This window comes from Gallinula chloropus (genome assembly GCF_964237585.1).
Source record: "Gallinula chloropus genome assembly, chromosome: 16".
In the NCBI taxonomy this organism is placed as follows: domain Eukaryota; kingdom Metazoa; phylum Chordata; class Aves; order Gruiformes; family Rallidae; genus Gallinula; species Gallinula chloropus.
Window position 1 is genome coordinate 3,803,495 of NC_140101.1, and position 22,373 is coordinate 3,825,867.

The 22,373-nt window shown below is 57.1% G+C and overlaps 1 protein-coding gene across 1 annotated transcript in view; it reads left to right on the forward strand.

The window, feature by feature from the left end:
• Window positions 1-22,038, forward strand: part of LAMA5 (laminin subunit alpha 5) — a gene marked incomplete at its 5' end in the record, with an annotated part of 88,676 nt that extends 66,638 nt beyond the window's left edge. Inside the window, 51 exons of the mRNA XM_084271712.1 lie at window positions 412-613; window positions 1,007-1,133; window positions 1,325-1,464; window positions 2,262-2,377; window positions 2,648-2,859; window positions 3,077-3,281; window positions 3,438-3,582; window positions 4,101-4,241; window positions 4,638-4,799; window positions 4,955-5,056; window positions 5,146-5,229; window positions 5,487-5,717; window positions 6,289-6,402; window positions 6,686-6,813; window positions 7,050-7,130; window positions 7,559-7,773; window positions 8,277-8,377; window positions 8,804-8,984; window positions 9,245-9,388; window positions 9,470-9,621; window positions 9,699-9,809; window positions 10,807-10,918; window positions 11,438-11,608; window positions 12,093-12,289; window positions 12,385-12,501; window positions 12,579-12,733; window positions 12,971-13,112; window positions 13,369-13,471; window positions 13,556-13,669; window positions 13,788-13,967; window positions 14,363-14,505; window positions 14,762-14,947; window positions 15,226-15,362; window positions 15,782-15,935; window positions 16,060-16,193; window positions 16,319-16,481; window positions 17,286-17,417; window positions 17,569-17,720; window positions 18,100-18,232; window positions 18,498-18,638; window positions 18,837-18,967; window positions 19,056-19,223; window positions 19,319-19,451; window positions 19,537-19,694; window positions 19,815-20,001; window positions 20,269-20,421; window positions 20,539-20,698; window positions 20,805-20,935; window positions 21,024-21,114; window positions 21,493-21,612; window positions 21,729-22,038. Of these exons, the coding sequence (XP_084127838.1) occupies window positions 412-613; window positions 1,007-1,133; window positions 1,325-1,464; window positions 2,262-2,377; window positions 2,648-2,859; window positions 3,077-3,281; window positions 3,438-3,582; window positions 4,101-4,241; window positions 4,638-4,799; window positions 4,955-5,056; window positions 5,146-5,229; window positions 5,487-5,717; window positions 6,289-6,402; window positions 6,686-6,813; window positions 7,050-7,130; window positions 7,559-7,773; window positions 8,277-8,377; window positions 8,804-8,984; window positions 9,245-9,388; window positions 9,470-9,621; window positions 9,699-9,809; window positions 10,807-10,918; window positions 11,438-11,608; window positions 12,093-12,289; window positions 12,385-12,501; window positions 12,579-12,733; window positions 12,971-13,112; window positions 13,369-13,471; window positions 13,556-13,669; window positions 13,788-13,967; window positions 14,363-14,505; window positions 14,762-14,947; window positions 15,226-15,362; window positions 15,782-15,935; window positions 16,060-16,193; window positions 16,319-16,481; window positions 17,286-17,417; window positions 17,569-17,720; window positions 18,100-18,232; window positions 18,498-18,638; window positions 18,837-18,967; window positions 19,056-19,223; window positions 19,319-19,451; window positions 19,537-19,694; window positions 19,815-20,001; window positions 20,269-20,421; window positions 20,539-20,698; window positions 20,805-20,935; window positions 21,024-21,114; window positions 21,493-21,612; window positions 21,729-21,883 (7,447 nt within the window). The 3' untranslated portion in view covers window positions 21,884-22,038. The remainder of the gene's footprint in view (window positions 1-411; window positions 614-1,006; window positions 1,134-1,324; window positions 1,465-2,261; window positions 2,378-2,647; window positions 2,860-3,076; window positions 3,282-3,437; window positions 3,583-4,100; window positions 4,242-4,637; window positions 4,800-4,954; window positions 5,057-5,145; window positions 5,230-5,486; window positions 5,718-6,288; window positions 6,403-6,685; window positions 6,814-7,049; window positions 7,131-7,558; window positions 7,774-8,276; window positions 8,378-8,803; window positions 8,985-9,244; window positions 9,389-9,469; window positions 9,622-9,698; window positions 9,810-10,806; window positions 10,919-11,437; window positions 11,609-12,092; window positions 12,290-12,384; window positions 12,502-12,578; window positions 12,734-12,970; window positions 13,113-13,368; window positions 13,472-13,555; window positions 13,670-13,787; window positions 13,968-14,362; window positions 14,506-14,761; window positions 14,948-15,225; window positions 15,363-15,781; window positions 15,936-16,059; window positions 16,194-16,318; window positions 16,482-17,285; window positions 17,418-17,568; window positions 17,721-18,099; window positions 18,233-18,497; window positions 18,639-18,836; window positions 18,968-19,055; window positions 19,224-19,318; window positions 19,452-19,536; window positions 19,695-19,814; window positions 20,002-20,268; window positions 20,422-20,538; window positions 20,699-20,804; window positions 20,936-21,023; window positions 21,115-21,492; window positions 21,613-21,728) is intronic.
• Window positions 22,039-22,373: the final 335 nt, after the last annotated feature.

Below are 22,373 nucleotides of genomic sequence, written 5' to 3' on the forward strand. Positions count from 1 at the left end.
TGGCTATTTCCAAAAGCAACTTCTTCCTCAGGTTCCCTCAGGTTTGGAGCCTTTTCACTTCTTGACCCATGAGAAAAAACATCTGTGGCAGAGGGGAAGCACCTTGCCCATACCCACCTACCAGACAGTGCTGGAGGAAGGGCTGGAGGTCAGGCTGCTGGTCCTAAACCCTGCTGCTTGCTCCCATACAGCAAGAGATGCTGCCCGTATCTGAATTGTCGACACCTCTGTGAATTGGTATTTGCACAGGAATTAGCCTGGGCAGTGTGCTTCCTACTGAGCCCCAGGGTCCTGCCTCCCTCCTTCTTAATCTGCCGAGTGGTACAGGGTGTGTGTCTGCTGCCAGAACCCCATAGCCTCTCTCTTTACTTCTTGGAGATGTTTACATCCCATTTTCTCCTTGTTTTGCAGCAGTGCCTGTATTCCTTCAAGGTTCCTGAAGCTTTCTCAGTCAATCGTTTTGGAAGGGGCTCAAGTTCTGCCCATCGCCCCTGACGTCCCCCTGGCTCAGGCTGTTCACGTGGCTCTCACTGGGGTCCCTGTGGAGCCTGCACCTCGGCCTCCCACGGCAGTGGACCCTGCCACAGAGCTCATCCTCCTGCAGACACCACAGGTAGTGGTGTGGGGTGGGCTGGGTGCTGTGCTGGTGCTCCTGGGGCAGGGAGAAGTATTCCTTCTCTGTTGAGTACCTTTTGTAATATGCAATTAGCACTTTCAGAATTCAATTTGGACTTTAAACCTGTCCCTCAGCCTGTAATTCCCAGGGACTCTCCTGTCTTAGCTCCTTCCAGCCCTGCTTGGTTCTTTGGGCTCCCAGGAAAAGCTTTGGAAGTGGCACAGTTCAGGGGTGGGGGGTGTAGAGACATGAGGGGTTGATTCACCAAAAGCCCCAAGACCTGACAGTTGAGTAAAGAGCACAAAGTTACACACTAAAACCACCCACCTCGGCTGTGAGTGTGGGCGTCAGGTGTGGGTTTTGTCTCTTTGTTCTCCTGTTTGGGGCCAGGCTGCGGTTGTGTTTAACAGTCGGATCCAGACCCTGGGACGCTACGCTTTCATCCTGCACTACTACCAGCCCCACCAGCCCACCTTCCCTGTGGAAGTGCTGATCAACGGCGGGCGCATCTGGCAAGGTGAGAGGAGTGGGGACCTGGGTGAAGCTGCTGGTAGGCAGAAGTCTTGGGAAGTTTTCAATGCCAGAGGATAACTGGGCTTACCGGGCAGTACAGGGATGAAGTGAGGCTGACTTACCTGCTCCAAACTGGGAGGGTATGATGGGCGACTGCAAGGGAAATGTGGACTAACAGATTTGTTGTCTTCTCAGGTCAGACCAATGCTACTTTCTGCCCACATGGCTATGGATGCAGGAGCCTGGTAGTTTCTGAGGACCAGATTATCCTGGATGTTACAGATAATGACCTGACTGTGGTGGTTCGAGTGCCAGAGGGCAAGCAACTGTGGCTGGTGAGCCTCTTCTTTCCAGGAAGCTCCTGGGGTGCTGGATCAGGCTCCAGCAGGGCTGGAGTTTGTCCGTGGGGATTTTTGTCACTGGGTGACTGCAGGAATGTTTCCCACCATCGCTCAGTTTCTGAATTAGCCTAGGAAGTTGTGATCTCCAACCATAGTGGTGTAGAATTGAGGGCAGGATTCTCAGAGACAGGGTCTGTGTATGACAGTTGTCCTTCACTGCGTGGTTTCAATGCCAAAGCAAGGCAGACATAGAGGCTGTTGCTTTGCAAACAGAGCTTGTGATAATCCAGAAGAAGCCTTATTCCTCCCCCTGTAACATTTTGCAGCTGCACAGCATTGTTTATATGGGCAGGTCTCATCATGGGCAGATAGCCCCTGTTATGTGTAGGCAACAGGAGTAGAAAATTGACCAAATTTTGGATAAAATTGACTGAAAGACAGAATTGGAGGCCAGTACGTTCATCCCCAGGAGTTTGAGATGATGATGGTGCCTGCTTCTGTGCTGAAGCACAACCAGTGCTGCCTTTTTGGGGTATTCTGACTTTTTTTTTACTCCTGTGAATTTGGACCACCACTCACATGGAGCATTAAAGTAGATGTACCCTGATGGCGAAACCTCAAGGGAGAGGTGATCCTTGGTCTTTCCAGTACTCAGACACTTTGTGTGTTGTGTTCTGTCCCAGCCAGGCATGAGCTGGTGAGATTAAAAGTGCATTTTGAGTGAGCATCTTTTGGACTGTGTCTGGCTCAGGTAAGGAGCCTGGCTCACCCGTCTTGTCCTTTCTGCGCAGGATTACATCCTCGTGGTGCCTGAGGACAGCTACAGCTCTCAGTACCTGCAGGAGGAACCCCTGGACAAGTCCTACGACTTCATCAGCAGCTGTGGCATCAACAGCTTCTACATCAAGTGAGACCCTTGGCTTCAGGTGGCTGCTCTGCTCTCTGCAGGCTGCACACTCCTTGGGGAGCAGAAACTGCTCCCTTCAGGTGTGGCAGGGCAGGGATCTGGCTAAGGCTTTCCTTACCTCATGACCAACCCCTGGGGGATCTCGACAGCGCAGGCTCTCCCCCTACTGATTCAGTACCCATCACTGTAGGATATCCCGTTGGATATTGGCGTGGTTAGGGAGGCAGTTGGGGTGTGCAGCAAAGCAATCTCTTCTGCCTTCCCTTGCAGCCCCAGCACGTCATCGAGGTTCTGCCGTGACTCTGCCATCTCGCTCTCCCTCTTCTACAACAACGGGGCGCAGCCCTGCCAGTGCCACGAGGCGGGGGCGCGGGGCAGCCAGTGTGAGCCCTTCGGCGGGCAGTGTCCCTGCAAGTCCAACGTCATCGGGCGGGAGTGCTCCCGCTGTGCCACGGGCTACTGGGGCTTCCCCAACTGCCGGCGTGAGTTGCCCTGTCTCCCCCTCACCTTTCCCAGCACTTGCTGCTTTGCCTCTCGCAGGGCTGAGCTTAGTTTGGGAAACTGATGCATTTTCCAGCCCTGGAATGGCTCCACTTGCATGGACGTAGCAGTTGAGCTCTGCGTCCATTGCCTCGCCCTCTCCTTGGGCTGCCCAAGTCTCACTCCCCCAAACACACCCCTTTTTTGTGCCCCTTCCAGCCTGCGACTGCGGGACGCGTCTGTGCGATGAAGTGACGGGGCAGTGCATCTGCCCTCCACACACCCTGAAGCCAGAGTGCGTGGTCTGCGAGCCCCAGACCTTCGGCTGCCACCCCCTCATCGGCTGTGAGGACTGCAATTGCTCTCGGCCCGGCGTGCAGGAGCTGACAGAGCCAGGCTGTGATGTGGACAGCGGGCAGTGCAGGTGAGGGACAGCTGTCCCTGTGCAGGGCATCCCTGGCAGCATCCCTTGTCCCTGCCGGAGTGATGGGGCTTGTCTGCAGGTTGCAGGGAGGGGAAATCCTCGCCGGCACTGTGTCCCTGCAGCAGCTCAAAGCAGAGGTACCTGTGTCCCATGCAGGTGCAAGCCCAATATCATAGGGCGGCAATGCGACCTCTGCGCCCCTGGCTTCTACCACTACCCCGACTGCCGGCGCTGCGACTGTCACCAGGCTGGCACCGAAGCGAGCGTGTGCGACCCGGTCACAGGGCAGTGTCACTGCAAGGTCAGTCCCTCCATGCCTTCACACGGTGCGTTTCAGCTCGATTCTCCTCCTCTGATAGTACAGCCAGTTCAGCCTGGGGGGGCTGTGGGTGTCTGGCGTGCTGGGCGGGAGCAGGGCTCCTGTGTGCTGAGCGGCAGCCGCCCTGCCGCACATGGCAGTGGGTGCAGGGCACCCGGAAAGGCTCCTTCTCCCCATCTTTCCTGGCCATGAAGGTCTGTTCTTTGGGCTGGGAGGATGGGTGGTCAGTCCAGCCCTGTGTCAGAGACCGCTGTGGGTAAAGCTCAGCCTTGTCCCTTTCTGCTCCTGCATGACAGCAGGGTCACTCAACCTGAGCTGCCTGCTCCAGCCAGGTGAATTTGATGCTTGATGGGTGGTCTGCAAGCAAACCTGTCCAGGGACTGCTTGATAATCCTCCAGCATCACTTCATTGTGCTTTGATCACTCCTTCAGCCATCTCTGCTGCTCAGTCAGGTGTAGTGAGGAGCTGCTGACACTGTTGAGCTTTGCTTGTTTTCCAGGAAAACGTGGAGGGCCTGAGGTGTGACCAGTGCCGCCTGGGAACGTTTTCTTTGGATGCCAGCAACCCCAAGGGTTGCACCAAGTGCTTCTGCTTTGGTGCGACTGATCGCTGCCGCAGTGCTGAGAAACACCGGGCTGAGGTAAGAGGGGCTGGGGACCACCACAGCCTGCTGTTCAATTGTGCTCCCACCTGCCTACACTCTCTGCCCTTGGATCTCTGTCCTGTGTTAATCCTACCCCCCAAGAAGATACGCTGTGAGGGTTATCTTTGTCTCCCTGTGCCTGTCTCCCACCTAAGCCCCTTTTCCTCATCTCTGGGGTCTCATAGCATGGAAAGCTGTAGCACGGGGGCACTGTGAGGCAGGACTGGTGTTCAGCTTTCTAGTGGCTTCATCAGGATGTGCGTGAGGTGGTGAGCCTGTTCTCATCCTTTCTGCTGCTCTGGGACTTGCTCTTGTGAAGCATCCAGACACGTTCCGTAACCCCACCGGAGCCCACGGCCTCTGGAGACACCACAGTTTGCCCTTCCCTCACAGCATGTTGACATGAATGGGTGGCTCTTGCTGACCAGCGATCGCCAGGAGGTGCCAACGACCCTGAGCCTGCGGGAGCAGCTCCTCCACGCTGACCTCAGGAACCTCCTGGATGCCTACCAGGAGCTCTACTGGGTTGCACCCAGATCCTACCTTGGGGACCGGGTAAGAGCACAGTGGCAGCTGGACCAGCAGCCATGCCCATTGTCCCTGACCCCACCAGCAGCGTGACCTGCTCCCACTCCAGTTGGACACGGACAGCTCTGACCCAGTTCTGTGGTGTGGGCTCCCAGCAACACTTGGATTTGTCTCCACTTTAGGTTTCCTCCTATGGTGGGCACCTGCGCTACGAGCTGCACTCTGACCCGCGGAGAGGAGATGTGTTCATTCCCATGGAGTCCCGTCCGGATGTGATCCTCAAGGTGCAGCCTGGGATATTCCCTGGTGCCTCCTGGTAACACATGAGCCAGTGGGGTGAGGTGGTAACTGACACCTTCTTGCTTTTCCCCAGGGAAACCAGATGAGCATCATGTTTCTGGAAGGTGCCTACCCTTCCCCAGGGGAGGTACACAAAGGTCAGCTGCAGCTGGTGGAGGTGAGTTTGCACACAAGCGTGTGCCACGTGCTCAGATGTTACTGAGAGGACAAGACTAGCAGGTAGACAGAGAAGGGATGATTGCTTTTTGCTCAGCCTTTGAGGTGCTGCCTGTTGTAGCAGAACTGTTGGAGACCACCCTGTTTTACCTGAGCTAAGGGGAAACATTGCAGCAGCAGGCTGGGCTGGGTGTTGGGGTGCCTTACACAAGAGAGGCTTGTGCTTCCTGCCAGTCATATCAGGTCTTCTTCTTCTAGGGAAACTTCAGGCACACAGAGACACACAACCCCGTGTCCAGAGAGGAACTCATGATGGTGCTGGCAAACCTGGAGCAGCTCCAGATCCGGGCGCTCTTCTCCCAGCTCTCTTCATCCGTATCCCTGGGTCGTGTGGTCCTGGAGATGGCAACAGATACAGCTACCGGCGTCCGTGCCAGCAATGTGGAGCTGTGCTTCTGCCCAGCTAACTACCAGGGAGACTCCTGCCAGGTAGGGGGTTGAAAGGGGTCATGCTGCTTTGGGCAGATTGGGGGTCAGAGAGCTGCAGTTTGGGGCTACAGCTGCCCCTTGTGCTTGGCACAGGTGGCACCCGTGGGGTTTGGCTGTTTGTGCATGGCAGTGGTGGCAGAATACCGGCTTCTCAGTCAACCCCTGAGGGCTTCAGTTGAAATGAGAACTCAGGGTGTAACTGAGGAGGGAGGAACACTTCCCCAGCTCCCCTACACCAGCTGGCTCCTTGCCCCCCTCCCACCACAGCTCTGTGCTTGGCAGAGGTATGCTGGCTGTCCTCTTGGAAAAGGGGTGCTGGGGAAATCACTCAAGTGTCAGAGACGACAATCACATGCACGCAGTACCTTGGCATAGGTCCTTCTGTCCTTCTGTCCACCTCCTGTTGATGAGGAGCAGGAAGGAGCTACACTGAAAACCCCTCATTGTTGCTTTTTATCTCTTCTCCATCAGTTCAGCCATGTGGGAATTGTGTCGTGGAAACTCAATTAGTCTCTTTGCCTGAACGGACCGGGCTGTTCTTTCACATGTCTATCTTGTTCTCTGTCCTCAGGAATGTGCTCCAGGTTACTACAGGGACACCAAGGGGCTCTTTCTGGGGAAATGTATCCCATGCCACTGCAACGGCCACTCAGACCGGTGCCTGCCTGGCTCTGGGATATGCCTCGTAAGTACACGGTAAAACAGTGTGATACGTGGGAGCTGGAAATCTGCAGCCTGCAATTAAAAAGCTCTTTGCTGAAACCGAGCTGGCAGGGCCATGCCTGAGTTGGAGCATTAGCTGCGTGTGCTGTTTCAGGGGTGGTCCTGCGCGGGGTCAGCTTAGGGTGAGAGAGAATTTGGGGAAGGAGGAAGAATTGAAGCCTCCAGGTAGCTGGTGGGCAATTGTTTGTGCAACACACCGTTTCCTGCTGTCAGTGCTGAGCCTGCAGCCTGCCTTTTCCTTGCAGAACTGCCAGCACAACACAGAGGGCGACCACTGCGAGCGATGCAGGGATGGCTACGTGGGCAGCCACTCTGCCGAAGAGCCCCTGCAGTGTGTGGGATGTCCGTGCCCTCTTTCAGTTGCCTCCAACAAGTAAGTACCCTTGGATGGGATTGTCTGTTTTGGCCCCACTGATGAAGTGCTGGAGGCTGTGCAGTGCCCCATCGGGGCGGTGTCCTGGCTCTGGTGCATGTCCCAGTGCCAGCCTTGTCCTTGGGAACAAGCTCAACCACTTAACCCAAGACTCCAGCAGCCCACCTCCGGTGACCAGCTCCCCCAGCACTATGTCAGGGGTAACGGGTCCTTCCTGTCACCTCTTGCTGTTTCAGTTTTGCTGTTGGCTGTGTTAACAAGGGCTCCAACATGCAGTGCCTCTGCAAGCCTGGCTACGCTGGACCCAACTGTGAGCGGTAAGGGTGATGGCACCCATGTTCTGGGGCCTCGGGCACATGCATCCCACACAGCCACCACTGTGGCTGCAGTACATTTGTCCTAGCAGAGACTGCAGAGGAAGAGGTTGGCTCTGCCCACAGTGGCAGGATTTCTTCCAGTCCTTTTCAGCCTGCAAACACCCTACTGCTGTCTCCACTGCCGATGCATTTATTGTGCTACCGTGGGTGTATTGCTTAGCTGTGCTTTGCCTTAACTTGCAGGCTGCCATAAAGGCGCCTTTCTGAGGTAGCATGAGGCAAAACACAAAGTGCTTTGAGATCCCCGGGGGCCGCAGCAGTTACAAGTGCTGGGTGCTTGCACTGCACCACCCGGGCGTGCCGCAGGCGTGAGCTGTGGGGATCCCCCTGATGCCCTGGCTGTGTTTGAACTCGCTGTGTTTCTCCAGGTGTGCCCCTGGATACTACGGCAATCCCTTGGTGATTGGCAGCTCGTGCCAGCCCTGCGACTGCAGCGGGAACACGGATCCCAACATGCTGTTCAGCAGCTGCGACTCCCTGACGGGCGCCTGCACGGGGTGCATGCACCACACAGCCGGCGCGCGCTGCGAGGTCTGCGCCCCCGGCTACTACGGGGATGCCGTGGTGGCCAAGAACTGCACACGTGAGTGGGGCAGGCAGCAAACATTGGTGAGGGAAGGATGGACAGATGCCTTACCCAGGCTGTGTGTTGCCCCAGTGAGTCAGGTGTTTGGTTGCAAACATTGCAGGCATCCTCTGAAGATGGTAATAACTAAAAAAAATCCCAACCTCCAAAACCCTGCCCTCCAGCACCACAATTGTGTAACCTCCCATCCACCCATGAATGCAAGCTGCCAAGCCACACCCCAGCTGGAACAGTCTTGCCCTGAGCAAGACTCGTCCCTCAGCACGGTACACTCCCAGCACTGCTCATCTCCCTCTGAGGACAGCAGCTCATGAAAGGGGTCTGTCCTGGGCAGGTGTCATGGGAATGTTTGCAGGAGCAAATCCAAGAGGAGAGAGGGTCTGTCTTGGCTCTGTGGTGCATAAGGAGGAAATAGGATGCTCTGTTATGGGAATAAGGTTGGTTTGTGAGAGGCTGAGCAGGCTCTTCAGCATGTAACTGGCTGTATTTTTCCCTGGCAGAGTGCAGCTGTTCTCCCTGTGGGACAGACTCGTGCCACCCACGAACCGGCCAGTGCTTCTGCAAGACTGGGGTGACAGGCCAGCACTGCGACCGCTGTGAGGTGAGGACTGGCTGCTACAGGGATGGCGCCTGCACTTGGCACGGGGATGAGGGGCAGCACCGCAGTTAACACTGGATTTGCCTCATCTGCCCTGTCCATGGCGAAAGCCAATTGCTGCCCCGGCAGCAAGCGATGGAGGCAGCATTCAGCTGCAGTCTGGGCAGTAATGTGGTACCCTGTGGGAAACAGCCCAGTTCCCTGCGTGCATCCAGCGTGGGTGTCACAGGGCAGAGACATGTTTGCAGGGTGGTGCTGGGGTGGGGCTGGGCTCTTGCTTCACTTCTGCCTCTTTGCTGTGTTGATACACGGTCAAAACACTCCTTGAAAGCAAAGCTGGGGTCCAATGTCGCCTCAGCCTGCCCCAAGGGGGAGGTACACATGTCCTCTTACCAAACAGGGCACCCACTGTCCTGCTTTTTCCCTTAGGAGGGATACTATGGCTTCGAGGGATGCTCCGGCTGCCAGAGGTGTGACTGCGACGTCGGTGCTGTGGGGAGCAGCTGCCACGTGCAGACGGGCCAGTGCCACTGCCTGCCCGGCGTCAGCGGCCCACGCTGCCAGCAGTGTGCCCCAGGCTACTGGGGCTTCAGCCAGAGCGGCTGTACAAGTGAGTCCTGCTTCCTGGGCGACTGGTCCTGCACCTGGGGGAGCAGGGACAAGGGGTTGGTGGTGCTTGTGGAATTGGGGAAGGTGGGAAACTTCCCGCCTTGAGCTGCTGCTCCCCGCGGTCCTGTGCATGTTGCCAGGTCGCACAGGGCAAGCAGGGTGTGGGTAAGCTGGGATAAAGACCCCCCCCTTTCCCTCCCTGCGGGGTGGTAACAGCACGAAATGATGCCACAGGTGTTGCCCTTTTGTTAAACTTGACAGAGTGCAATTGCAGAGGGGGCTCCTGTGACCCCCGCACTGGGGAGTGCACCTGCTCCAACGGGCTGACGGGGAAGCAGTGCGATGTCTGCATGCACCAGTATGAGATCCCTGTGGCCAACGGCCCTGACAGCGTGAGGTGTGAAGGTCTGTATTCCATGGTCCTGGGGGAAGAGGCAAGGGAAGCCCTGGGAAAGGGCCCGTGCTGACTGCTCTGCTCCCCTGCAGTGTGTGACAGTTGTGTCCTGCTTCTGCTGGAGGATCTGCAGAGCATCGAGATGTCCTTTCCCTCCATTCGCAGCCAGCTGGTCAACCTCAACGCCAGCTCCATCGCCTGGGCTCGCCTCCACGGTCTCAACAGCACTATGGTGGCCATCATTGTACGTGGAAGGTTGGACACCACTTTCTGCCCATGTTCCCCCACCCCTTCTGCTGATTTTGGCTCTCTTTGTCCCAGAACCAGCTGCGTGAGTACCAGAGAGCCGTGAACAAGGTCAGGCAAAGGGCTGATGAGCTGGAGGATGAGAATGTGGACCTCACACAGGACCTGAATGCACTGCAGCACAAAGTAGGGTATTTCTCCATCTTCCTCCCCTTGTCAGAGACTGGTTCCTCCTTTTACCTAAAGTGAGGGGTTTGAAGGTTGTGAGGAGCCTGTTTCAGGCAGGATGGATCTTCTGCCCAGCCAGCACTAGGCTTGGGGGTTAGTGTCTCTTTGATGCCCAGCCTGTTAAACATCTTGTGATCTGGATAGTTGTTTCTGGATTTATTACTTGCTCCTGAGGTGGCCCCAACTCCAACAAGTGAACATAAAATCAATAAAATGTAATTTATAGAAGGAGCTTATGAGGAAGGATCATAAACATCTAGGTCCATCCTGGATGTATCCATGTCATGGCAGGGAGAGCCTGGGCCTTGTCAGTAAACAAGTTGACCCTTTTTATTGCAGTAGTCCTTGAGAGCCACAGTACAGCAGCACCTTTGGCAAGGTGTGATCTGTGTAAGGTCTAAAAACCACCAGTTGTGTCTTCAGAGGATTTATAAACTGAGAAGGATTCGATTTGATTTATAAACTGTCTGTTCCTAATCTAAGGGAAAAGGAAAAGTCTCTCTTTGGTAATATATGTCCCCAGGCAGCTGCATGGACATGTTGCTTCTGTCTGTGTGTACGGCCGTGCTCTGAATGGCCAAACCAAACGGGCTCCATCTCTTCTTGTGTCTTGGGCAGGACCCAGGTGTGGCTGGCTCCAGGTTCTAGGGCTTTCCCAGTGTTAGGAATGGCCAGTGCTATCCTCAGTGGTCTTGGGACTGATTGAGGAGCCAGAGCCTGTTGCGCTGGGAGCTGTGCTTGCTTGCTGCTTGGGCTTCTCTGAAGGTGATAGATGAGACCATGGCTGAGTGTAGTCAAGCAGCACAGGGAAGGCCATTGCAGGAGACGTGACTTCCTTGGTTCAAGGACCTCAAAAGCTGCACATCCCCAAGCCTTTTGGGAGCATCTTTCCCCCTGATGGATCACACAGAACATAAATCTCCCGCTCCAGCCCCACCACTGTTTGTCCTTGTAGATGACCATGACTCACAGAGAAGCAAGCCGGATTGAGCAGCACACGAGGGACACTTACCAGAGAGGGGAGCAGGTCCTGCTAAATATCCAAAGCATTCAGAAAGGCATTGCAGGTAGGTAAAGAACCATCTCTGTGGGTTTTCCCGCTGGAAACGCTCCTGCTTTCAACCAGCACCCAGTACAGTGTTGCTTAGAAAGAGCCATGGAGAAAGCAAGAGGAGATAGAAGTGACACGGAGATCCCTGAAGAATTCTGGCTGGTCAGGTAGACCAGGCTTAGTGAGTCCCAGCTCTTTGGCTAAACATGATCTATGGAAGAAACCTCCTTAAACATGCACAAGTGTTACTGAGATGCATAACCCCAGGGCAATCTGCATTAACACTCCAGGAGAGATGCAGTAGAACAAGAGGAAGGAAACCACAAAAAGGATGCTTGAGGTGTAGCCTGAGTCACTGTAACTACCAGAAACGTGGGGTGTTACCCCTGGGTTATCTTGAGCAGTTCAGGCACTGGAGTGCTGTGTGAAAGCTGGCTGCTGGTCCTCAGGATGGTGTAAGAAGGGGAAGATCTCAGGGGGCTGTGAAGAACCTGGGTTGGTCAATGCCAAGCTGGGGGTCTGGATTTCTCTGCAGACTTGGTGCAGCAGATGGCCAGGCTTGGGGCAGCAAACGCCAGCACCGCCTCCACCGAAGAGTTTCGGCAGAAGATGGCTGAGGTGGAAAGGATGCTGAGGGAGATGAAGGAGCGGAGTCTGGGCAGCCAGGAAGAGCTGGCAAGGCACGAGCATGAGGAGGCTCAGAAGTGTGAGTACAGCTCAGTGGTGTGTGACAGGACTGCCTGACCCCCCTGGGTCTGGCCATTCCTGATAGCCTGGCTTGGAGCCCATGCAGACCCGACACATTAAGGTCACATTTGAGAGTACTGTTAGCACACCCCAGCAGGTTTTACAGTAGTTTCAGGGTCCCCTGTGACACCCCAGGTACAGTTGCTTTTCCCTTGAGAGCAGATTGTACTAGCTGGGTGTCCTTCTCCATCATCTGCAGCCTCTCAGGTGTGGCTGGGTGTCTTTCCGAAAGAGATCCCGTCCCTCTCACCAGCGCTGGGGGTTTGGAGACAGTTGTGGATGAGATGCTGTGTTATCCAGGCTGAAAGAGGGAGGGAGGGAAGATGGTCACTTCTGGCCTTGATCCATGCCAAGTGAGACCAGAACCAGGCTTTATGCAGCCAGGCACAGAGAGACTGTTTAACGCAGGAGGGTGGGTTACTAGTGGTCATCTCCATCCTCAGTGCTGCATCGGGTGAAGAGTGAGCTGCACACTCGCTGGGAGTCCAACCAGGACCTGGTGAGGAGCATCCAGGACCGGCTGGCGCAGCACAGCTCCCAGCTGATGGATCTCCGTGACGCCCTCAACGAGGCTGTGAACAAAACCAGGCAAACAGAGGACTTGAACAGCCTGAACCGCAACAACCTGGAGGAGAGTCAGGTAGAGCTTCGCTTGGGGAGTCCCGTACTGCCTTGCAGTGACAGGGGACATACCCCAGCCCCACCAGTGCCTAACCCTGTGTCTTGTGTGTCTAGCAAAAGAGCCGTGAACTCCAAAAACAGCATGTCCTGGTGCAGGAGACCCTGAGGATGGCCAAGGACTCTTTGGCCCAAGTCTCCAACTTCCTACAGAAGATGGAGAGTGCAAAGGAGGTGAGTGATGGGGGTGCTTTGGCATGGGCAGAGTGCAAGGGGGTGGCAGCCCTCAGGAGTGACATGTGTCCTTGCAGGCATATGAGAAGCTGGCAGCACTGCTGGATGGGGCGAAGCTGCCGCTGACCGAGCGGGTCAAGAAGTTCTCCCCAGCCAGCAGCAAGATCCCCATTGTGGAGCAGGCGGAAGAGCATGCCCGGCTCCTGGATGAGCTCGCTAGGAACCTGTCCAGGTGAGGCACTGGTCCCTGATGTGAGTCAGGCCATCTCCTACCAGAGTTGGGAATGGGAAACTGCAGTCCCATGCTGTTACAGGGGAGCAGTGGGGTACCGTCTCCAAAGCTTTATTTGGAGCACCATGTTGTGATGAGGAGCTCAAAGGGGTTTGTCTGGAGGTGGGGCAGTGGACATGGGCAAGAGCCCAGCCTGAGCAGTCTGTGTGGACTTCATGGCTTTCTCTCCCAACACAGCATTATCCAGGGCACAAACCAAGATGGCTTCATCCAGCGGGCGATCGATGCCTCCAACGCCTACGCCAGCATCATTGAAGCTGTGAAGAAAGCTGAGCGAGCAGCCCACGATGCTGATGAGGCTGCCAGTGAGGCCTTGATGGTACGTACGTGCTGTAGGGACCCCCATGAAGATGAGCAAAAGCAAAACTCCCCCAACACCCACTAGTAAGGTACTGGTGCCCCTTCCCTCTGAGACTTGAGCACTTGGCTCTGTGCCCCACTGGCTGCAGAACATGGGGGTTTGGGTCTCCCCATTGTGCCCCAACAGTTGTCTGAACACACATTTTTGTGTACAGTCAGGGTCAGAGACTTGACTTTGCCTTCAGCCCCTCCAGCAGCACCTGTTTGTGTTACAGAATGTCCTGTCAGAAAACCTCGGGGCCATCTCCAAAGAGCTGAAGAGGAACAGCAGCAACCTGGAGGAAGCTGTGAGGAGAGAGCAGAGAAAACTCAATGGGGGTGAGTGAAGCTTCTTGCAGGGTGTGACATCCTTGGGCCTGGACTGAGATCCAATGTGTAGTACACACGTTTCTTTAATTGCAGCTGTTAAGGGCACTCTGCAGAAAGCAAAGGACAAGCTGGCTGACCTCCGTGTGAAGAAGGAGCAGCTCCTGAGCCAGCTCCAGTCTGTGCAGGAGATGCTGGGCAGGGACCAAGGTTTGTCCTGGGGTAGCTAAGCTGGTTCTCTGCTCCCTTCCTTATACCCAGGCTGTGACCCAGGGGTGCTTCCTCCCTGCTCCTGGCCATCCTAGAGACTTCTCTCCTTTCTATTCAGAGGACACAAAAGAGACAATCCAGAATGCCAAAGCAGCAGCTGCTGAGGCCAATGAAACAGCAGCCAGAGTGGAAGATACCCTGAGCAGCATGAAGAAGAATCTGGATGAGTGGAAAGACCAGTATGGAGACCTCCGAAATGAAGACCTGAACCGGGCAGTCCAGGATGCCAGGAAATCTGGTGCGTGATGAGCCTGCCAGGCAGCCAGGGCTGAGCCTGGCATCAGCCAGGGCACGGACAGATGGCCCCAGAGACCTCTATGCTTTTGGAAGCTCTGCTTTGCAGCTCCAGGTCAAGAGTATTGGGAGGTAGCAGCCCATAGTGGGTGATTTAAGTCCTGGCCCTTTATTGTTTCTCTCCCCGTGGTGTCTGTATCAGCTCCACCTTTACTGCAGGAGGTCACAGGCACTAGAGTGTGTTCACAACACCTCACCACAGCTACTGGGTTTAGGGGGTCACTCTGTGACTCTGCTCCCAGCTGTCACTGCTTTGACTTGCACGTCTCAAAACTGCCCAAGCTTTACATCTCCCCTCCCCACTAACCTCCAACCCCCCTGGCTCCTCTCCAACCCCAGTGTCCAGCCTGGAAAGCACCATCCCACTGCTGCTGGAGAAGCTGAGCAGCCTGGAGAACAGGAGGAACAAGAATGCCACCGTGTCAGAGAACATCGTGCGGATCCGGCAGCTCATCACTCAGGCGAGGAACGCCGCCAGCAAGGTGGGCTCGTGGGAGGGTGAGGGCTGTGCTTGGGGTTCTGGGGGCTTGGGGTGAACAAGGGCTTACCTGAGGGGAGTATATAAATGGGAGGGCTATCTAGAAGAGCTCTGGGGCCAACAGAGCTCATTCTTGTGAGAAAGCACCTTTCATCTCATCTTTCTCATGAGAAGACTCCAGAACTTGGCAGAGCTGGTGGTGGTGGTGGGAGAGGCAGCAGCAGTTCCAGTGCAGCGGGTTTGGCTTTCTCTCCCTCCAGGTGAAAGTCCCCATGAAGTTCAACGGCAGCTCGGGGGTGCAGGTCCGGATGCCCAGCAACCTGCAGGACCTGGCAGCCTACACATCCCTCAAGTTCTACATCCAAAACCCCGAGCCCAGGAGCCGGCAGCGGCGGCAGGATGGGGCAGAGGACGGGCGGTTCGTGTTGTACCTGGGCAGCCGGGAGGTGAGACGGGGCTGTGCGGGCAGGGGCGTGATGGGGCAGCCTGTGTGGGTACCATCAGCTTCGGGGGTGATCAGCCCCTCGCCCTCCCCCTGCCCCCTCAAGTGTCAAGGACACCAAAGGGGGCTGGGTGCAGCCATCAGCCTGGCTGCAGGCGGGTGGGGAGAGCCCCGTGAATGGGGTGTCTGGCCACTGCAGCCCCAGGAGCTTCAGGGAGAGCGTCGCTTGGTGCTCCTGCCCATCCTGGGTGCCAACGTGTCACCCTGTGTCCCCATTTTCAGGCCACTGGAGACTACCTGGGCATCGTGCTGAAGGACCACAAAGTGCAGTGGGTCTACAAACTGGGGGATGAGGAGCCAGCCTTCCTGACTGTTGACGAGGATATTGGAGAGCAGTTTGCCACCATCAGCATCAACAGGTAGGGGAGTGGTGGGATGTGTCCCCAGGAAATTCAGTGGGAGACTGTCCCTGCAGCAGATGTGGGTAGTGCTGTGCCCAGGCAAGCCCTGGCCTTGCAGAGCTGCTGTGGACTCCATCGTCCAGTCGTCCCTATGATCAAGACTGAGATACCACCTCCCTGCTAGTTTTTTTGAGGTAGCTTACCAGGTTGTGGAGGGTCTGGGGGTGCTTGCAGGAAAGGTGAAGCTCATCATGGAGCATCCATTCGGCCTTGTGGCAGTGCTGGTAACATGGGTGCTGACTCCTTTCAAGGCACTGCTGCTGTGGGGCTCCCCAGTGGGAGATGCACCTCTTTTTGGTAGCCCTTTGCTCAGAAAGGGTAGGGTTTGCTCCTGGTTGGGGGTCTCCCCTTGTCTTGACCATCCCTCCCTCCCGCAGGATCCTGCAGTATGGGCACATGTCGGTGATCGTGGAGAGGCAGACAGTGCACGAGACCAAGGGAGACAGCGTGGCCAAGGGGGAGCAAGGGCTGCTCAACCTGGACCCGCACAGCGTGGTCTTCTACGTGGGTGGCTACCCCTCCAGCTTCACGGTGAGACAGGAAGTGGGGATGGGGCTTGGTTTTCTAGGAGGTACTGGCAATACCTTTGGATTTCCTTGTGGTGTCGGGGGAAACCAGGATCAAACTTGCCCTAATGGTCTGGTGTCGTTCCCAGCCCCCTCCCACTTTGCGCTATCCCAACTACCGTGGGTGCCTGGAGCTGGACACACTGAACGAGGAGGTGGTGAGCCTGTACAACTTCCAGCACACCTTCCAGCTGGACACTACCACTGAGAAGCCCTGTGCAAGGTAGGACATGGCGACCAGGCCGTGAGCAGCTCCGGTCTGCGATGCTTACCCTGACCCTCAGCTGCCTCAGAGCGTGGCAGCTGGCTCTGGAGTGATACCTTGGGCCTCTTCTTGTGTGGAATCAGGTCCAAGTCCACAGGAGACCCCTGGTTGACTGATGGCTCCTACTTTGATGGCACCGGTTATGCGGAGATCAAGTTTGAGAGCCAGTTTGGCACAACCAAGCGCTTTGAGCAGGAGATCCGCGTGGTCTCTTACAACGGCATCCTCTTCTTCCTGGAGAATCAGGTAGGTGCTTCCTCCCCGGGGACCCTTCACACCTCAGCTTGTGTGGGGGGCAATCCCAGCCCTGCCTGCAGATATTCCCAGTTCGGCATACTGGGGAGAAGGTGGCTTTGGAGGCAGCAGGGCTGCTTTGAGCAGTGTTTCTGCACTATTGTGAAAAGCCACAAGAGGGCTGGACCCAGAGCTCGCAGCAGGCACGTCTCTGGTGCCAAGGGACTCCCCTGAGATTGGAGAGAATCACAGCATGTGTTAGGTTGGAAGGGACCTTTAAAAGCCATCTAAGCCCACCCCTGCAGTGATCAGGTCGCTCAGAGCCCCATCAAGCCTGACCTTGAATGTCTTCAGGGATGGGGCCTCCACCATCTCTCAGGGCAACCTGTGCCAGTGATCTACCACCCTCAAATTGAAGAACCTTTTCCTAATATCCAACCTAAATCTCCCCTTTTCTAGTTTAAATCATCACACCTCATCCTATTCCTGCTTGCCCTCCTGAATAGTTCTTCCCCAGCTTTCCTGTAGGCACCTTTTAGGGATTGGCAGGCTGCTGTAAGGGCTCCCAGAGCCTTCTCTTCTGAACAACTCCAACCTCCTCAGCCTGGCTTCATAGGAGAGGTGCTCCAGCCCTCTGAGAGCACTTGAGCACAATCCCTGCCAGCCTGCACTGCTCTCCCCTTTCCCCAGCACAGCGCTACACTTTGCAGATAGACCCCCCCCCCACCCCAAGTCATAGTGACAGCAACTTGTCAGGGTGCTGGCAGTGGCTCAGCACCGTAGGACATGGGGCTGAACATCCATCCTGCTCCCCAGGGGCAGTTCCTGTGCCTGGCCATCCGGGATGGGAAGCTGGTACTTTACTATGACTTCAGCACCGGCCTGGAGATGGCAAAACCCAGCAGCAACACCTCCTCCCTCACCATCAGCAGCACCACCAACAAAGCGGTAAGGGGCAGGGTGGGAAGGATGGGGGGGGGTATTTTGGTGGGGGGAGATGCAAAGCGGTCTTTGCAGCCGTAAACTGGACACCTCAGGCTGCTCTGTGATGGTCCCAGTTGCCCCAGGCTGCCAGATCATTTTTCTCCCCTGTCTCCAGATCCAGATTTTCCTCCTCAAAATGAATAACAAGAAGCGGATCCTGGTGCGGCTGGAGCGCCTCACCATCTTCATGGTGGAGCAGGAGAACTCCCTGGAGAATGCTGTCTCCTACTATCTAGGAGGTGTGCCTCCAGCCGTGCTGCCTCCCAGGTGGGTCCAGCATGCAGTGGGGTGGGACAGTCCACATCTTGCTCTCCAGTGGCCCTGGGGGTGGCCCTGGCCCTTTCCCAGCCACATCCAGGGATGTTGGGGCCCTGCTGCTGGAGCTCTGGGAGGAGATTTTTCTCTTCCTGCCCATCACTGTGGGTTTGAGGATGGGATGGCTCCATCTCTGGTGAGGGACAAGGTGCTGGTGTGTGTCACCAAGTCCTCCTTTGCCATGCTGGGTGCTTTGGAGCAGCCTCATGCCTGAGGCACTGGAGATACCTGTGGACATCGTGTCCCCTTCCCAGGGACTCTGTTTGAAGGGATGTGGGGCAAGATCCTGCCTCGGGCTGGACCCCAGTAACACCACCTGCTTCTCCTGCAGCTTGAAAGCGCTCTTCCCCACGGGTGGGCCCATCCGGGGCTGCATGAAGGGTTTGAAGGCTCTTGGCAAATACGTTGACCTGAAGCGCATGAGCACCGTCGGCGTGAGCTATGGGTGCACCTCAGACCTCCTGGTAAGCACAGAGCCCCAGCAGCCCAGCCAGTGTGTTGGGCAAAGGGTCTGTCAGGGGAAGGACCATGAGACCCCCTCCTTGGACAGGTCTCCCCTCATTTACACAGAAGCAAACAAAATCCACAGGTCCTCAGTGCGGGGGGAGGGTGGTGAGGTTCTGAGACTCAGCAAGGAGCTGAGCACCTCAGACATTGCCCCAGCACCCCTGCAGCGCCAGGGCCAGGCTCTCACCTCACCTAATGTCACCTCCCTGGTGTCCCTCACAGGTGGCTCGCTCAGTCAGCGTCCACGGCCATGGCTACCTGACCCTGGCCCTGAAGGACGTGCCGGGGCTGAGGGACTTCTACAGTGGCTTCAGCTTCCGGACGAGCCAGCGCGAGGGGCTGCTCTACCACCACAGCACACAGGTGGGCACCCACAGGGATCCCGGCAGCAGCTTCTCTGGAGGGGGGATGCTGCTTCCCTTTGAGAGAGGGAGGGATGGTGGTGTCCAGGGGATGAATCTGCTGCAAGGCCTGCACCCTGAGCTCCTGGAGGGCAGTGGGGAAACAGACCCTTCCTTGGGGTGCAGCTACTGAGTAGCAATGGGGTGATGCTTTCTGCAGGAGGGGACGTGCCGGGTGTCCCTGCAGAGGGGCCAACTGGCCTTGAATGTGATGCAAACAGAGGTCACCACTGAAAACGCCTATGCAGATGATAGGACACACTACGTGGCCTTCTACAGCGATGCCCGTGGGTATGTGTCCTGACAGTGTGTGGGGGTGACGTGCCACGGGGACCCTCTGAGCCCACGCTGCTCATCCCCCACTGCTCATCCCCCGCAGGGTCCGGCTGTACGTGGATGACAAGCTGCAGGACACCGCAGCAGGCGCTGGGTCCGGCCGGCGACAGCAGCGGCAGGACAGGCGGCCGCTCTTCCACCTCGGGGGCTCACCAGAGCCGGGTGCCCTCAGCAACCTCACTGGCTGCATCGGGAACGTCTTTGTCAAGCGGTGAGCACTGCTGTGCTCCTTCCCAGAGAGGGCGCTCAGCCCCTTCCTGCCTCCTGGCTGGGCTGGTGACAGAGCCCCCTTGTCCCTGTGTGTAGGATGGCAGAGCCACAGATGGTGGTGGACCTGCAGCAGAACGTGGAGAGCGTCAACGTCACCATGAGCTGTCCTTGGGGCGAACAACCACAGCAGCTCAGAGCCACTCTGAAGAAGGACAGACGGAAACCCAAGGTACCAGCTGCTGCCAAAAAACCTCCCCCATCCTGCTCCTCCTGGGGATGTCCCCTCACTCTGTTCCTCGGTGCATCTGGTGTAGGTGCTGGGCAAGCCTGCCTCAAAGGACCGCCGCCACGATCGGGATGGGCTCTGTCAGCTGCACCCACAGCCCCGCGCAGCCGGGGGCACCTTCCGCTTCGGGGGTGCCCCGAGCAGTCGCTGGGAGTTCGAGGAGATTCCAGCCTCCTTCAGCCAGAGGTGAGGCTTGGCCAGTGCCCACCCCAAAAGCTCAGGCAGGGGGACTGTCACTTTGCAGAAGGGATGTCCCTCGCAGCTGTGGGAGAGCAGGGTGCTCCCATCACCCCCCTGTTCCTGCAGGTCCCACTTCTCCCTGGAGGTGAGGCTGAACTCCTCCAGCGGGCTGCTCTTCTACGTGGCAGGTGAGCAGGGCACCTTCATGGCTCTCTTTGTCTCCAACGGGCGCTTCGTGTTCCTGGTGGATGTCGGCAGGCGCCGGCTGCGCATCCGCAGCAAAGACAAGTACCGCGACAGGCGCTGGCACACGGTGAGCGGGGGCTCAGGGTACAGCAGGACCTCCTCAAGTTGCTCCTATGAGCCCCCACAGCTGGATGTCCATGCAGGGGTTAACTTGGTGTGGTGGGCATCACTTCCTAATTGCACAGAGGACAGCTGGGGTCCCTCAGGAGCAAAGGGGACAGCAAAGCCTTAGCCAGGGATGGCTGGACCTCCAAGCTGAGGTCTCCCTTCCCTGGACAAAGCCTTCCCACCCCAGGAAGCCCCTAGCCCCAGCACTGACCTTTGGGCCTTGCAGGTTTTCTTCAGCAGAGACCGGAGCCGAGCCCAGCTGGTCATCGATGGGTTGCGAGCTCAGGATGCCACAGTGCCCGCAGCAGGGCTCTTTGTGGCCCGGACCCCTTTGTACGTGGGAGGAGTCCCAGCTGGAGAGGCCAAGGCTCACATACCGGTAAGGGCTCTGCAGCCCCATGGCATCACCCTATCTCAGCCGGTTCCTGGCCCTGTGGCATTGCCCTATGCCTGCCTGCCTTGGCCCCTCTGTGCTCACCCTGGCCTCTCTCCACAGGGTCCATCAGTCTCCAGCTTTGACGGCTGCCTGAGGAACCCACAACTGGATGGGAGGCCCCTGGGTCCCCCCTCACGCACCTTTGGGGTGACACCATGCTACGAGGGCGTGCTGGAGACCGGGGTCTTCTTCACTGCAGCCGGCGGGTCTATTGCCCTGGGTACCCCACAGCAGCCTCACTGGCTCTCCCAGCCCTGGGACTGGGAGGGACACATCTCATGGGAGGTCCCTTCACCCCCTCCTCACCAGTAGTGTTTCTCTTCCAGCTGATGCAGTGGCGACTGAGCAGGACTTGGAGGTGACACTGGAGGTCCGTCCCCGCAGCGCCTCTGGCCTCATCTTCCACGTCAGCACGAGGAGAAGCCACCATCTCCTGCTCTACATGGAGGAGACAAAGGTAGCAGGAGGGTGGCTTCCACACAGGTTTTGAGAGGCAGCAGCCACCTGAGCTCGCTGGGCTCTGACGGGTTTGTCTCCCACACCAGGTCACTGTGAGGGCAAACACCGGCACCGATGAGTTCTCTGCATCAGTGACGTGCCCATCGCTCTGCGACGGGCAGTGGCACACCATTGCAGGTGAGGTGACAGCCAGCGCTTGGCTTGGGGGTGGGTGCTGCTCACCCCACATCTGGGGGGAGGTTGGGCCCTGCCTGTGGGATTTAACCCCAGGTCCCACCTGCATTTCCAGCTTCTAGCCCTCTCCCCATCCATGGCCAACTCTGACCGCTCCCCTTGTGCTGGGAGCGTGGCCCTTGGCACCACACCAGGCACCGTGCTCTAAGGGGACTGCTGTGGCTCAAGGACAGGGTCTGGGGGGGCTGGCCAGACCCCAGCTGCTTCCCCTGACCCTCCCAGGGTTTTGCTCCGCTCCAGCACTGGTCTGTGCTGGAGGATGGGGGTGGACTCACTCTCCAGGTGAGGAAGCAGCACTGACTCTCCTGTTCTCTTTTCAAGTTACCAAACGGAAAAACATTATCCGGGTCACTGTGGACACAGAAGGCAACTTCACCATGGGGCCCAGCTGGCCTCCTGCACCCAGCATGAGGGCGACCTTCTACGTGGGAGGGCTGCCAGGTGAGTGGGGAAGGATGTGCTCCACAACAAGAGATCCTTGTCCAGGCAGGGTACTTAATCCCCTGCCTTCTTACTAACCAGACTGAAGCATGCCCTGTTCCGTGTTCCTCCTGCAGAGCCAGCTGAGGCCAGCACGCTGGCACCGGTGCTGCCCCTCCCTCATTACGTGGGCTGTATAAGGAACCTGGTGATGAATCGGAGCCACGTGGACCTGCCACAAGCTGGGACTGTCTGGGGCTCTGTTGGCCTTAAGGGCTGCCCCGTGCTATAAGCACGTGCACCTCTACGTACAGCCTGACCAATGGAACGCTGCGCCGCTCCCCAGGCCCCTGACGTCACCTACCTGACAGCATTGACCGTGGTCAAACATACTTGATCTCCAGTGACTCCAGGTGCAAATCGGGAGCCAAAAACCAATCAGAGCAGGGCCACAAATCCAAGGGGACGGAGGGCAGGGGAGGAAGGAGGGGAGAAGGGGGCACTTTGGGGGTGTTTTTCACACATATAACCAAAAAGTTGCTGGAGCAGGATGTGGAGACAGGGCAGGGTCCTTCCCCTGTGGTCCAGCATCTGCAGCAGGACTGGTGCTGCCTGGTGGCTCATGGTAAGAGCGGCCGTCCTCGCCAGAGCAGGGGCTGAAGCGCACAGCAGCCGTGCATCATGTCCCAGATCCCATTCCCTTTATCCCACACTTACAATGCACATAGATTTAGTTCACAGAACACTTGAGGCTATTAATAACAGTCACAGACTGTCTCCTG